General features: G+C 41.7%; 2 protein-coding genes across 3 annotated transcripts in view; one reads left to right on the top strand and one right to left on the bottom strand.

Annotated features, from left to right (window-relative positions):
- The first annotated feature begins 216 nt into the window (after positions 1–216).
- Positions 217–5087, top strand: fxyd7 (FXYD domain containing ion transport regulator 7). 2 transcript variants are annotated; one of them, XM_062538704.1, is made up of 6 exons: positions 217–344; positions 2641–2676; positions 2825–2899; positions 3156–3186; positions 3907–3941; positions 4126–4274. In XM_062538704.1, exons 1-6 carry the CDS (start codon positions 329–331, stop codon positions 4143–4145), a joined length of 213 nt encoding a protein of 70 aa, XP_062394688.1. In that variant the 5' UTR covers positions 217–328; the 3' UTR covers positions 4146–4274. The 2 variants fall into 2 exon arrangements, with proteins under 2 accessions (XP_062394688.1, XP_062394687.1); XM_062538703.1 differs by lacking the exon at positions 3156–3186 and having other exon boundaries at positions 4126–5087.
- A 135-nt stretch (positions 5088–5222) lies between these two features.
- Positions 5223–15126, bottom strand: part of LOC134082754 (NF-kappa-B inhibitor delta) — an 11208-nt gene continuing 1304 nt past the window's right edge. The window contains exons 2-12 of the mRNA XM_062538702.1: positions 12017–12153; positions 11370–11400; positions 11027–11265; positions 10441–10673; positions 9451–9556; positions 9132–9278; positions 8982–9033; positions 8497–8660; positions 7975–8091; positions 7402–7566; positions 5223–6932 (exon numbers count right to left, since the gene is read on the bottom strand). Coding sequence (XP_062394686.1) covers positions 6861–6932; positions 7402–7566; positions 7975–8091; positions 8497–8660; positions 8982–9033; positions 9132–9278; positions 9451–9556; positions 10441–10673; positions 11027–11265; positions 11370–11400; positions 12017–12153 — 1463 coding nt within the window. The 3' untranslated portion in view covers positions 5223–6860. The remainder of the gene's footprint in view (positions 6933–7401; positions 7567–7974; positions 8092–8496; positions 8661–8981; positions 9034–9131; positions 9279–9450; positions 9557–10440; positions 10674–11026; positions 11266–11369; positions 11401–12016; positions 12154–15126) is intronic.

Below are 15126 nucleotides of genomic sequence, written 5' to 3'. Positions count from 1 at the left end.
GTCGCTTTATTCATCCCATTTTCCAGATAACCCTTACAGAATTGGCGCTAGACATATCACCGCATTGGCTGGCAAGTTATCGACTTCATGCCCGTGGGAAATGCTTTCTCAATACGAGAGTATTACTTCACAATTACTTCACATCACCAATAGATGGCGCTCGATGCCATTAGTGTGCAGATGCTTCATTGCACCACGGATGCGCATAGGCTTTCCTCTCCACCTCGCCCCTGTCGACTCCATCCTATTCTTCAACTCCAACCAGTCCGCATTGTAGCCCATCCGCGACCGAGGAAGCCCATCCCCAGCTTGACTGTACAACAGAGTCATGGACACTCCATCAGGTGAGTAGCCATTTAATGACCATCATCGTCACCATCTCATTTTTAAAATGTACAAATCCAAGTTTTATTCACTGGTACAGGAACTAGTGATGTATGGTTGGAGGTAGTTGAACTTCTCAGAATTTGAATTGAGTTATCCTCTTATTATGTTATCCTCACATGTTGTCAATTAACTCACTGGTATATTGTAGTTCTGCTGTGCGTAATTGTTGAACAACAGGGGACAAAACAAAATATTTTTGTTTATTTCTGTCATCATATGTTGGTTTTAATATGTAACAGCACTTTTCCGTCAGAAATGATCTAAACTGTATAGAACAAAGCGGGGGGCAGTTTGAGAGGAGCTCGCTGGCTCCCCCAATAGTAGAGGTTCAGCACCAGAAAACCGCATTACCGCGGCACCCAGCCTGTTAGAGTGTTCATCAGCAGATAGCAGTGAGGTGATGCTGGTGCAAGCGATTTCTTAATTGCTCCTTCACAGCCCTGTACAAATAGCCTTACACCGCATAGGCTACCATAATACAATCTGCTTTATTGCTTTACATTTAGTGGCTGATGTCCATTTCGAGATTTGGGGAGTGGAAAAGGGGATTTGGAAAGTTCCCCCGTGATCTTATTTCCAACTTGATAACCATTCACTTCATACATAAGACGTATCGATAATATCGATTCCAATCGGGAAGGACATTCCGAGGAATATCTGCTTAGGATGTGATGAGTCAGGGAGATTGCATTTCGCTCAGTGCGACTGTGCGTTTAACCCACTTTCTGTTGAGCCGACCTCACATTGGTTCTGCATCAATTAGCCTATATGAGACCAAAAGAAATCGATCAAATAGCTTGAATTGCTTGTCTTGCTCGTCAGCAAGTAGACCAGAGTGATGGAGTAAACCCCAAAGACTAATTGCGTTTTTTTCCCCCATCGGCCAATAAGACAGTAGTGGTGTTTCTTCATAAACTTTACTGGTTCGGGAAATAAGCCATTGTAGGCGAATTCAGGTAAATTGGGCCATCAGGTAAAATGGGCCAGATGTTGCGTGTCTTGTCTCTTTTAATGCCACTGAATTATGTGAGATTAAGTGGTGTTTTGGTATTGGTATTATTGTGTTTTAAGTAATTTGATTGGCCTGATGTTTTTTGTGGTGGGCGGGACAAAGCCTTACATGAACATTAGCAGGAAAGAGTGAAAGGTGAATGTCTTCTTAATCTTGTTAAAATAAGGATGATATCATTTTCAGATGTGGCTAAAACTAGAAAAACACTCTATTTTATGTTTTGAATACATGCCATTAAACAAATACACATGGTTGTAGTTACATTAGAAATCTTTAAATACCTCAGAAAATTGGCCCATTTCAGCTGAAAATGTTAAGGTAAAATGGACCACCTATTTCAGCTAAAAAGGGCCACCTTTTTAATGTGGATTCCAGTCAGTATATGGCTCTATTCTGCATATTGGCGAACAAAGTACACATATGACACGTTTTGATGTGATTTATAAACATTAGGACACTTTCCTGCAACCTTTGGACAACATAAATCTATGCATGGCTCTATTCTGCATATTGGGTATAGAGAGGTATACATATGACACATTTTGAGGTCCAACTCAAAGGCAAAGCAATTTCACCTAACCAAACCATATATTTTCTGAAAGCTTGTCACTTGCAGATGTACTGTAACATACATTAGGCCATATCTCACCTTCCTGCAACCTTTGGACAACATAAATCTATACATGGCTCTATTCTGCATATTGGTGAACGAGGTACATGACATGTTTTGAGCTCCAACGCAAAGGCAAAGCAATTACACCTAACCAAACCATATATTTTCTGAGAGCTTGTCACCTGTAGATGTGATTTAACATACATTAGGACATTTTTTTATTTATTATTTATTTACAGCTTATTTGCTGGCCCACTTTACCTGAACAAATGGCCTATTTTACCTGGTCACAAACTTTCTCTCCCAAGAAGGAGCACCTGACTTAAAAACATGTAATAGACTGGATAAAACACATTATTGTAACAAAAGAATATTAGTGATTTATAAAAACAAGGTCTTTTTTTCAGTGTCCCAATTTACCTGAATTCACCCCTGTCCAGGGTGCTGAACATCTCAGTCCTTGAGTTCTCGAGTCCTCAGAGCTACTAGCTGTAGATTGAAAATCGATAATGTTGATTTTTAAAAAAAAAAATCTTCCCGACTGGTTCCAATGAAAAAGAAAATGTTGTCGCTATGTTTTGTTGTTGCTGTAGTGGCTGTCAGTGGCTAAAGTGTCTTTACTCCTCAGAATCTAATTTTCCGGACCAAAGTGCTTTCCATTATGGTAAGTACACTAAGGCTAATGGAACTCAGTATAATCCCTTTCATCACTACAATAAAACTGTGTTGAACATGCACAATGATAAGAAAAAATAGCCTAGTGACATTTAGTGCTGTCGCCTAAACATGCCACCTGATTTGTTTCCCTCCAGATTATGACACGCTACGGACCACGGGTGTCATCCTCGGGGTCGTCATGTTCGTGTCGGGGATTCTTATAGCCCTCAGTATGTGCATTAGTCCTACGTCCATTTCCATTTTAAAGCCAATACAATGTATTTTTGAACACACACACACTTTACACTCACTCACCTCATCCTGAACAATGTCTATTGTTAATTGAATGTATTTATCTTTGAGGAGGGAAACCAAATCTCCAGCATCTTTTCGGATATTTAGGATATTTAGTCATTTAGCTATTTTCTCCCCCACGCCACAAATGTAAAGCTGTAACTGCTGCTTTGCCCATTTTGTCTCTGACAGGTAAAAAGCTCAAATGCTCAAAATCCTCCAAGTAAGACACTGCAAGTCAGCTGTGTGCTTGCAGCTCAGCATCGTGCATGTGGAATGCGGTGGATGAGAGACTCTGGAATTTGTAACTAATAAACAACCTTACTGAATCATGTCCCCCTAAATCCAGCTCACCAAAGAATGGAATGGAAATGGCCTCTTCAGTGAATGCACCTCCAGGGGGCTTAAAAGTCTGACTCCTGCCAGCATTTGTTCTTACTGTACACACTGCCTGTCCACCCAACTGAGTGCGCCTCGCAAAGCAGAGATTAATGACATGCAGTGACTATGCTGAAGGAAGAGCCAGTTTTAACAGTGCTCCAAAAGTCAAGAGTAAACTTACTCACTCAGTATATGGAAAAGCAGTGTGTATGGTATGGTCATAGGCTATATGCCTTCAGGCAAGTAGCATGTTGCCTAAATAGAGGTAAATTCCTTGTTTTGTTAATGGGCATAGTTGTAAGATAATAAGAAGCTGATGAATGTGTCCTTTTTGACTGGTGCTACTCGGTCCTCTTTGCATCAATCCTTTCCAGTCCAGTCATTTCTAACACATTTTCTTGCCATGGTCAGATTATTAGGACTGAGTAAAGCAGACATGCAGCGCGGCTATGATCTGCATGAGAATGTCTTTGCAAACTGCTCTATGCTTGCTTGCGAAGCACCCTGCCTATTTCTCTGTGTTCAGTGAAATAACCATCTGTTTGTCAACTTCCTATTCCAGCCATGTGGAAGGAACCCAGGTACCCAAGACAGAAGGTACAGTCCCTGGGGACACTGTATACACACAAATAGGCTATATCACACTCAGGCACTTATTCAAATATATATCACACTCAGACATTTATACACACTTGTCTTTATTTCTCCCCTTCTTTCTTTCTTTCTTTCTTTCTTTCTGTCTCTCTATCCCTCTGTCTTTCTGCTTGTCTTGCCTCTGCAGTGCCTCCTCAGACGGTGTGAGAGAGGACGTGAGCGTCAGCCATGTAGGGAGACGCTCCAACAGCTGATCAAGGCAAATCTAACTTACACTGAGTGCATGGTAACCAGCATCTCCACAACGTGCAGCCTTCTATTCCAGGCTAATTTCTTCCCCGAAAAGAATCCATTTGTTTGTATAGGACACAATGTAGGCCACTGCAGCACTGGTAGCTTATATCTGTACTGGTTTGGGGGTTTTCAGTTGGGTCGCTTTCTGCCTCAAGACGTAGCAAAAACGTAGCAGTCAGGCTTCACTGTATATATTTATCGTCAATATTCTCTGTCTCCAGATGACCCAAACATCCTGCTAATTTGTTTCAGATAAAGGTAGTAATAAGAAAGAGTGGCCTGTATGGAGTCCCCGCGGCTAGATCGGTGTTATATAATCAGACATGCATAGCCGGCTGGGTGGAGGGAAAGAGAAAAGGGGAAGTCAAATGGTGAGAGTACTTGAGGGGGATTTTGGGTCTCTCCTTCATCCTCCACTTTCCCACTGATGACTGCATGACCACACCCAATTCAAGACGCTGTGTAATAATAATAATAATGATAGTAAATAAATAAATTCAGAATACCACCCCCACCACCCCCTAAACCTACAGTATACCTCCATTTTACTTCCATGGAAAAGGTTTGTTCTTCACTGAAGAGAAATTGACTACTTGAGTGGTTTAACGTTGGCACAGTGCTAATTTTGTTCATTTACAAACAACGGCTATAGGCTACATGTTAAGTTGTCATTGTTTGCCAAAAGATTTTCCTCTGTGACATTTACTAAGAGAAGGTTGATGCACCTTTATTGTTTCAATATTTAATATATAAAAGTCTGTTTGTGATGCACACCGGTGTTATGGTGTAAATAGCTAATCTTTCTTTTTTTGTTATGTAATGATGACTGAATAAACTATATACAGAATTACAGAATTATAGAAAGAGCTTTTGCACTAAATGTGATGCTGCTCGCAGACAGCTGAAGAACATGTGAATTGAAAATGTGTACTGTATAATTGTGTCTAAAATGAATGATGTGATCTTCATAATACAACCAGAACAGACTACTGTCATCCAGGATTTATTCTTTCATTAGTCAAGCTCTGAGCACCTACACAGTTTCCCTCCACAGTCAGTGAACATAGAACAATAGAGGATTTATGAACATGAATAAAAAAAAATCTTCTTACAAAAGATGATAAAATGAGACATTTAATGCCAGAATTACAGGATGAAATTTGATTAAATTTCATAATAGCAGGTAATAATTAATCACATCATAAAGGATGAGTTAATAATTCATCATCATAACACATTTGCTGCACGTTCTTCAGAATAGAACATTAAGTAAAACAAAACTTGATTGTTTTCAATTCAAAATAAGAACAGATTATTTTCTAGAACCAAAGCCCAAAGTGCAAATTAAGTTTTTTTCCTGAACAACACCAGTTCAGTCATTAAACTCTCACTGTGCTTTGGGATTTACCTGAGTATGAAACAAATACATTTCAAAGAAACCACGGCTGGCATGTAATTTATCTCATTTTGAAATGAGTGAACATTCCAATAAACAATGAAAGTACCCATTGCTTTGAACTTGAACCAGCCAGTCCCCGCTCTGTGTCAGCGACCGAGCTGAAGGCTTGACTGTCCCTGAGCACGCATCATGGACACCTCCATGTTTCTCATACTCATGGGTGAGTCATTGAAGAAATAACATGTGTGCTCAAGTCTACCTGAAATGACCTTTTAACGCAGTGATGAGTAAAACCTGAGTAAGTACTCTGTGAGTAATTACTGTGGAACTGTTGTCCTCAGCGAGATTATTTTAGACATTAGCAATCTATATCGGTTCATTTTATTACAGGCTACTGGAAGATCATCTGATAGCATAATGTAGACATGTCACAAATAAATTACAAACACATAAATCAAGATAATAAATACCAACTGAAGATGTGTTCGCTTCTAAACACTGATACAGTGTCCTTTGAGCTAAAAGACATACAACTCCCCTCTTTGTGAACTAATGTAGTTTGTTATTGAGGGGGGCAGTAGAGGGGGAGGGGGGATTTTGGTGGTTGATGCTGGGGACATTCAGAAAAATGGTCTTCCCTGAAACATTCTTTGGCATTTTCATAGAAATCACAACACATATGAACAAAAATTAAGAGTGAGTCACAAATCTTCAAAAGCTTAAAATGCGTTCATAGTTAGTATGCTACAGTCTCTCTGGTAGGTATTCCCATGTAACATCCTCAATGAATTAATTCCATATTTTCTTATAAAGATAAGGGGATTGAGAACATATGAAAATCCATAGGCCAAGAAAATGTTGGCTTTTGACTAGAACCCTGAACTGTAGCTTCAGTCAACTGACTTGACAGATAAATATAATGGAGTATAATACCCTGCTATGAGTACTCTTCTTGAACAAAACTAACTCTAGAATAAATTAGAGATGTACAACAAGTGTGTGTTGTAAGTAAAACCCTCACATGAGGATACAGTTAACAACCCCTTTCCATGGAGTCCCTGGGGTCAATTCAGGTGACATTGTGAACACTCATTATTTAGAAAACATCCCATAAATCTAAATCATGGGAAATGGTTTGGAGTTATTTACAGCAATGTCCCATCAGTGGCCCCAGTGGACTACATTGCAGGCCGAGGAAGTGTACGCTGGGACTGAAAAAGGAGTCCGGGTCAGTCTTGATCCTGTAAGGAAGTGATGCGGCGTCGAGAGGCAGTGCCCCTCCTCTTCAAAATAAGCTTGAGCTGTGTATGGGAAAATACAGAGGGAGGTGTGTGTTACACTAAGGCAAAAACAGTACTCACAGTAGACGTTCTGAGTACAATCAATGAAAGGTTTGTTGTCTGCTTATGTTACTTGTTATGCTAGTACGAGCTTAGCACATGACTTTGATGCTCACTGTCCCATCCTGCTATTCTATCTCGAGTAACTAGCATCACTCTGAATAAAATCTGAAGGACACTCTCTCTCTAAAAATCCAAAATCCCCTTGCACAGCCAATTAAGTTGGGTTGTTGGGTGCTGGTGACTTGCAGGTTTACGATTAATAAAAAAGAAAAAAGGATCACCGCACACCATAGGACTACACTTTTAAGATTTTATTACTGAGCAACGCGTTTCGCCTTGCACTTCCTCAGGCTCTCTCTGACTCTCTCTCTCTCTCTCTCATGCACCTCTGGATCTCAGCCCATGCTGGCTGGTTGTGTGAGCTCACCTTCTCGCCCGCGTCTCCGCTCTGCAGCAGGTGTGCGGGCTGGTCGTTCTCCAGGTTGCGGGTGCTGGGGTCAGCGCCGTGCTGCAGCAGCAGCCGGATCAGCTCCTCCTGGTGGGGGCTGCCGTGCAGGCCAGCGGCCATGTGGAGAGCAGTGTGGCCGTGGGCCTGAGAGAGGGATGGAGGGAGAGAGAGACAGACAGAGAGAGGGAGGGAGAGAGAGGGGGGAGATGGAGAGAGAGGGGGGGCGGAGGGAGGGAGAGAGAGGGGGAGATAGAGACGGATAGAGGGAGAGAGAGGGATGGAGAGTTATAGAGAGAAAGGGATGGAGTGATAGCGATAGAGAGAAATGGAGGGAGAGAGTGATAGAGATGGAGGGAGGGGGGTGGAGGGAGAGAGAGAGAGAGAGCAAGTCATTGAGAGAAAGGAAAGCAAGCGCAGCAGAACATGAGATGAGAGAATTAGTGAAGAGAATACGAGGAGTATTTTGACATTTTGACTTAAGTAGTAAAATGTACATGAAAGAGGGTCTAGTTAGCCAGTTTAAAAGCAGGGGACTGTCCCTGTGGTCCTCACCTTCATATTAATGATGGCCTGCATGTCCGCTGGGCAGATACTCAGCAGGTAGCGCACCAATTGTACATTTCCCTCCTTCACAGCGAGATGAAGAACCGTCTTGTTACTTTTGATTTCCTGCAAAAGTGAAACCAGAGGAGGGAATCAACGCTGGGAGAGTGAAACCATATAAGGCACAATTTGATTAGGCCCGTGGGGAACTTCCTCTCCCTGATTCTGCAGAAACCACATGGGATAGTCCAATCGCTTGTCCTTAAATGTCTCCTCTGACTAATTCAGTGAAATCCACATAGTATTGCAGAATGTAAATACTTGCCAAAAAAGGACTGTGTAAAGATAATTATGACCACAGACCACTCAGTGTACTGTACGTGGGCCTGAGTCTTCCAATAAACATGACAGAAAGATGGCAGGCAGATAACGTGAACAATCCTGTGCCATCTGACACAGCTGAGGTGAAATGGCCTGAAAAAGGTGCCATTGACGAGTGAAGAAAACACCGTTTGAGTGTTCATGGCTTACTTGACTGAGTAAGGAGGCGCCGGCGTTCAGCAAGCGCTCCAGGCAGTAGAGCTTGTCGTTGCCCTCGGCCAGCCAAGACGTGGGGTCAGAGGAGGGGAACGCGGACGCCATGGCCTTCATGGTGGCGCTGTGAGAGATGGCGGCGCAGTGAAGCGGGGTCAACCCTTAGAGTGGACACAGAGGAGAGAGGCACAGATGAGAGGAAGACACACAGGCAGATAAGACAGACGGGAGGAGACTCTGACTTCTTAAAAACACTAAAAAAGGATAAAGTCAAAAAATATGCATGACCCTTTAAATCTTAAACACCAAACCACATCTACCCCAACTATCACCACAGCTCCCTGAACATACTACCCTTTTACACTTTTTCAAAGGCTGGGACAGAGAGAGAGAGAGAGAGAGAGAGAGAGAGAATATACTGTAGAAGAAGAAGAAGAAAAGGAAGAAGAGAGACTGCATGAAGAGATAAGAACAAAGTGTACCTTCAAAATTCCGAGCCTCCAAGTCCAGCTGCAGTCCCATGGAGAGGATTACCTACAAATGTTGAAAACAATTCTCATAATCAAGAAACTTCATATAATTTTTTTTTTTTTAAAAAGCACTACTCTTGCAGAGGGTCACTGAATGGTTACCTGCATGACTCTTGGGTAGCCGTAGGTGGCGGTGAGGTGCAGGGCCGTTTGACCTTTGACATCACACACACCGGCATCAGCACCGAGAGTGATCAGATCGTGGACTATGTTGGGCTGGTTGGCGGTAACGGCGACCAGCAGTGCGGTCTGAGCATTGGGGCAAAAGATTTGGTTCAGAGACACAGAGACACACACACAGACACACAGAAACACAGACACACAAACACACAGACACACAGACACACAGACACACAGACACACACACACACACACACACACACACACTTTATGACTATGATTGTGGTTGAGGAGCACTCACCTTCCCCTTGTGTTCCTTTGAGTCCAGTTTCCCAAGCTCTTTCAGTTTCTCTGCAGCGGCATACGCATACTCCCGCTGGCCTTTCGCTGTGTAGATATGCAAAATCCTGCAGAGAGAAAGAGGACTTAGTTTGGGAAACAAGCAAACAGTCTTCTGCTTAAATTCATTCCTGAAAAACATGTGAATTGAAAATGTGTACTGTATAAATGTGTCTAAAATGAATGATGTGATCTTCATAATACAACCAGAACAGACTACTGTCATCCAGGATTTATTCTTTCATTAGTCAAGCTCTGAGCACCTTCACAGTTTCAAAGTCAGTGAACATAGAACAATAGAACATTCATGAACATGAATAAAAAAACTTCTGACAAAATATATTAAAATGAGACATTTAATGCCAGCATTACAGAATGAAATTTTATCGAATCTCATAACAGCAGGCAATAATTAATTACATTGTAAAGGATGAGTTATAACTCTAAGACATTTTGCACACCATCTTCTGATTAAAACATTAAGTAAAACAAAATCAGATTCTTTTTTATTTGAAATGAGATTAGATTCTTATCTAGAACCAAAGTTCATCGAAAAGTGCAAATTAAGTTCTTAGAAAGAAAAACTGCATTTAGTTTGGGACAAGCAAATAGTCATCTGCTTAAATACATTACTCATTTTGAGTAACTTCTCAATTTTTTAGACATGCTTCACTGCATTGACTTGTCATGATGTGTCATATGTCAAACTTATTTAATACCACAGGTGATAGATTGCACACTATCTCCTACATATTGTTGACCACAATATCTAATTATATATTAATACTGAAGTATTATTAACACAAACACAAACTGCCCACACACTGTAGCTGGAACACATCTTATACTGTACGTCATCCTGCTCATTATCACACACATACATATAAACACACAAACACACACACACACACACACACACACACACACACACACACGAATTCAGGTGCCTTACGTGTCACCGTCGTCATCCTGCCATGTGGTAGCGCTGTAGTCCATCCTCTGGATGAACCGGCGTGCCTCCTCCAGGGTCCTCCCGTCCAAGGGTCGGCCGAAGGCGTCCAGGCTAGGGACAGTGGAGGGGACTGGGGCTGCCGAAGCACCCTGCTGCCTGGGGCCGGTCAGCCAGCTCACCGGGTCAGTGTGAACCATGCCACTGGGGGCCATAGTGACATGGCACTCAGGCTGCTAAGGGGAAAAAGTAGTCCGTTAACTTTGAGCTAAGCTGTGAACTGTTCCTGTTAAAACGTTCTTGATGGCAGATAGGGGCTTGATGTTCTTGAATGTACGTTAAATTAATAGTTCAGTAAGTTGCTAAATTAAGCTTCTGATGACAGATATGGGCTTGATGTCACTGAACGTACGTTAGTAGGTCACTAAGTTGGCAAATTAAGTTTTTGATGGCAAATTTCAGGGGCCCAAAGTTACTGAATACTGAATAATACAATAGTATTTCACTAGGTTAAGTTTTATTCAATCCTCGCTGCAGAAGGTCACAGTCACGTGTGGGCAGAGAGGCTCATTTCTAAAAAGTTGCTTACAAACTGCTGCGTCAGCATGGAGGCTGAGCAGTCCTGCAGCGGCTGGTGAGTGTAGCTGGATGCTGCGTGCTGGCTGTGGCAGTGGCTGTAGATGGTCCCTGTAGTGAGGTTTGATAAATAGTTCATCCCCATAGGGGACAGTGTGCTGCCATGGTGCAGAGGTGTAGAGGGAGAGTGCATGGCCGGGTCCCATGTCTCACAACCAACCGCCCCCATAGTAGAGAAACTGCTGCTCGTGCCTGAGGGAGGAAGACATTAACAGTTAGCGGTTAACAGCGTTGACTGATGGCGACAGATGAATTAGGGACTACAAAGGTTTTTTTGTTCATCAATCCACCTTTACCTGCTGAGGAGTGTTCAACTGGTGCCAGTGTCTGCAGAGAGGCGACATAATATTGAAGTTCAGTGGCAATGACAATGTCACCCAAAAATCTACACCAGCAATTTGGCCTCTTGAGACATACAGTTATTAATTCCAAATCCAAACTCCATACACATAGCCTGACATATACTCTCATACTGTAACATTATAGTGATGTAAAGTTTATGCAAGTAATTATAACAGAACTGTGGGCAGTGCACAGTGCACTCCAGTGTTAAAAATCAGTGTCAATGTAGGGGCCTTGTACTGTAGATTATTAAGCATACCATACTCTGAATTAGCATTACACACAAGGCATGTGCTAAAATACTCCATCACAATTTAAGCTACAGTTAATGACTACCCCACAACAACTTGATTACAGTTCATTACTATGTTGTATAATTAACAAGTATTTCAGTCTCTTTGGAGTTGCTTTGGACAAAAATACCATGGCATAACTATAACCATAACAGTATGAATGTAGCGTTCATACAGTACACTGTAAGTTGCTTAGGGCAAAGGTAGCAAATACCATAACCATAACTAATGCAGTGTTCATACACTGTGAGTTGCTTTGGACTAAAGTGAATGGCAAACACCATAACCAGAACCACATCTCCACTCACCGAGATGGCAGCGCTGGAGGCCACACTGGTTGGCACCAGGGAGCAGGTTGGCGACACTGAGGAGGTCTCTCGCTTCCTCTTCTGCTCCAGGAGTTTCTTGACAGTAGGCTGAGGGTAACACGGCTTGTCCTTTGGCGCTGTAGGGAGACAGAGACACTTTATTGTGGGGTTCCTGTAGCTCAGCCAGTAGGATCACAGTGGTCACACCCGGGTCATCATGGGAATAATTCTGCATACTGATTTCATGTATATCTGCGCTACTGTTGGGGTAAAAGTGACTGCTGAACGGATACATGTAAATATAAGACATCCAGCTGTAATTCTATTTCCATCTGTTGCAAAAAAAACATCATTCATATGTTGAGAGGTAGGTTTGAAGGATGGTGTGAAATTGCATCACTTCTCAATTTATTTCTGTTTATATTTATAGACTTGTAGAATTGTAACTTCCTAAAAACCTCCAAAAACCACCATGTTTGTGCTCTTGGGGAGATGCCAGTAATGACCATAACCTAATTAAAACAGATTGTGGCCATTATTTAATTATAACTACCATAATGGTAATCTTTAAGGACCTTCAATGTTTTATACGACTATGATGGATAGCATCAGTACATGAGTTGCCTTCATGTGATGTGCTGAATTTTGCTCATTGTAATGTTAGTTTGCTGCTGCTGTTTCTCAAATGTTTCCCTTCCCTATTCCCATTCTTACTTCACCCTTATATCATATGTTCCTCTGCCAGTAATGCATCCTTTGGACATGAGTGTTGTTTGTAAGAAGCAGTCAGTTCCCCCATTTATCTGTGAAATTCCCTATAGTCTCGTGTGTCATCTCTCGTTTTGTTTTCTCATTTGTTCTTTCCTTTTGTTAGTCACCAACAGAAAACAAAAATGCAAAAAACAACAACAACAACAACAACAACAAAAGAGAGAAGAAAACGCACATGACGCTGATTATGGAGCTTTCCAGCTGCCTTTATCTGTATGCCATGGGCACTAAAGTGGGGGGAAAGTTTCTTAGAAGTCTTGACCCCAAACGTGAGCGTGAAGCAAGCGTTTTTTCCGTCACAGGAGCAAAGTGCTCACGGCCGCAAGACGGCGGGGCAGTGAGGAAGGTATTCCACCAGGACAGCGAGCGGTGAGGTGAGGTAACGTCTGTTTGCAACCTCTTCACAAGAAACCTGGTTTTCTTGAGTAGGATGTTCGCAGACAACTTTTTTCTGTGACAGCTTCCTGTTGCACTCCGTTACGCTCAGTGTGGCAAACCACATGATCTTCCTGCCATGACACTCAGGAGGCCATGTTATCAGGCAGGTACCTGATACTGGCCCCCACCTTCCTCTCGTACGGGACTCTATTATGGTTCTCTTTTGTTGAGGGTATGCCTCTTCTCATCCACCCCTTATGGGTCTGTGATTCATGCACGGGGCTTTTTGGATAGTTCTCAAATGTGTTTCCTTACCCTTAGTGCTCTCAAATCTGTCACAGTGTTTACTATGAAGTTTTACCCCTTCTTCAGGGGAAGAAAAAAATACAACATCAGAGAGAGAGAGGGAATGAGTGAATGACTAATATGTTTGAATTAATTAATTGTGAGTATTTAGACTTTTTTGCTGCTCTCCTTATTGAGATATGGGGTAAGATTTTCCAGTACAATGAATTATCATTAATTCACGATGGACCCATTCATCCATCTTTACCGAAGTGAGCCAAATGCTATTAGTTGAGATTGAGAATACACAGTAGTTGATTGTTTTTTAAGCTTAACTAATTATTCATGCTGTTTCATTTCAAGACAATTATGTTTAATTGCATCTGTAAATGATCTACACATCATCCACACAAGGGACAAATCAAATATCACAATTATACCCACAAAGTTCTTCAAAGAAACACATTAGATAACCACTGTCTGAAAGGCTTAAAGGTCGAGGAGCTGGTTGTTTGTCTTTAACCCTCATCTTGTCATTGGGGTCAATTTGACCCCAAGCAGTGTTTAACATCCTAAAATATATGGTTCACTTTTTTTGTTTTGCTTCAAGTTTCATGACTTTTCCTCATTTGAAGGGTACAACAGAGTAAACATGAAATTTGCACAAAAAATATGTTTCCAATGTCCTGTAAAAAAAATAGTTACGTTGGTGGTATTGGGGTCAATTTGACCCCATTTTTATGAAACATGAAGTAAATGAAAATTTGACACAAAATGAATATTATTATTGTAATAGTATGAGAACATGTACTTATTATCATTATTACATAAACAAGTACATATTACATATAAGTTATTTTGGCAGGTCTGAAAAAGTCCAAAAACTCAGCCTTTGGGCTGTTGACACTGGATTGGCCATATTGCCAGCCAGGGTTCCAGGGTTCATAAAGGGGTGTGGGGGGGTGGGATTGTTTTGTAGGGCTTTTGATGGTGGTTATTACACTCTTGTTAAGTACCTACCACAAAAAAAAAATAATTTCAATCATTTTTTGAGAGTTTTGTTAGCTGGGGTCAAATTGACCCCAAGGATAACGAACGTCGGTAAAATTTGAGGACAACATGAGGGTTAAAGGTCGTCATCATCATAGTTCTTTGATGATTACTGCGAGTGGGTGGCAGATGAAGGTTTGGTCAGGGAATACCTCTAAGCTCAACAAAAATCATGGTCGATGAGCAGAGCGACACACCAGACCGCTGGGGCTTGACACCTGCCAGGTGTGGTGTGCGAAGAACACGCCTATGCAAATGCTTAGCCACAGAAGTGCACAGAACAGCATTGGACAACAACCCACCAGACTGACATTTTATGAAAAGGTCACTCCAGCAGGCTAAAGACCAGACCACCTAGGGCTGAATATGAGTCATACAGTAGAACATGTCTCTCTTAGACTTACTGCTTCCTTTTGATAAGAATATGGCTAGTACGGCAAAATATACTCCAGGCATCAAGTTGCCGATTAAATATTCTACTGAACATACTGGTTTACTGGTTACTACTGTTACTGGTTACTACCTGTAGATTTGAATACTGGTTTTTTCTACCTGTAGATTTGAACATGTGAGAATCACTGATGTCAACATCCACTTACTGTACTTATTTCGCTTTCATTATCAAA

This window comes from Sardina pilchardus, chromosome 6, assembly GCF_963854185.1.
Source record: "Sardina pilchardus chromosome 6, fSarPil1.1, whole genome shotgun sequence".
Lineage (NCBI taxonomy): Eukaryota > Metazoa > Chordata > Actinopteri > Clupeiformes > Clupeidae > Sardina > Sardina pilchardus.
The sequence above is the reverse complement of the archived record's forward strand: the minus strand, read 5'-3'. Positions and strand labels throughout refer to the sequence as shown.

What these genes read in the sequence shown, in the direction of transcription:
- fxyd7 (XM_062538703.1), top strand. An exon ending in CCAAAGTGCTTTCCATTATG is followed by an intron (nt 2,677 to 2,824) that starts GTAAGTACACTA and finishes GTTTCCCTCCAG; the next exon opens with ATTATGACACGCTACGGACC. An exon ending in CCAGGTACCCAAGACAGAAG is followed by an intron (nt 3,942 to 4,125) that starts GTACAGTCCCTG and finishes TTGCCTCTGCAG; the next exon opens with TGCCTCCTCAGACGGTGTGA.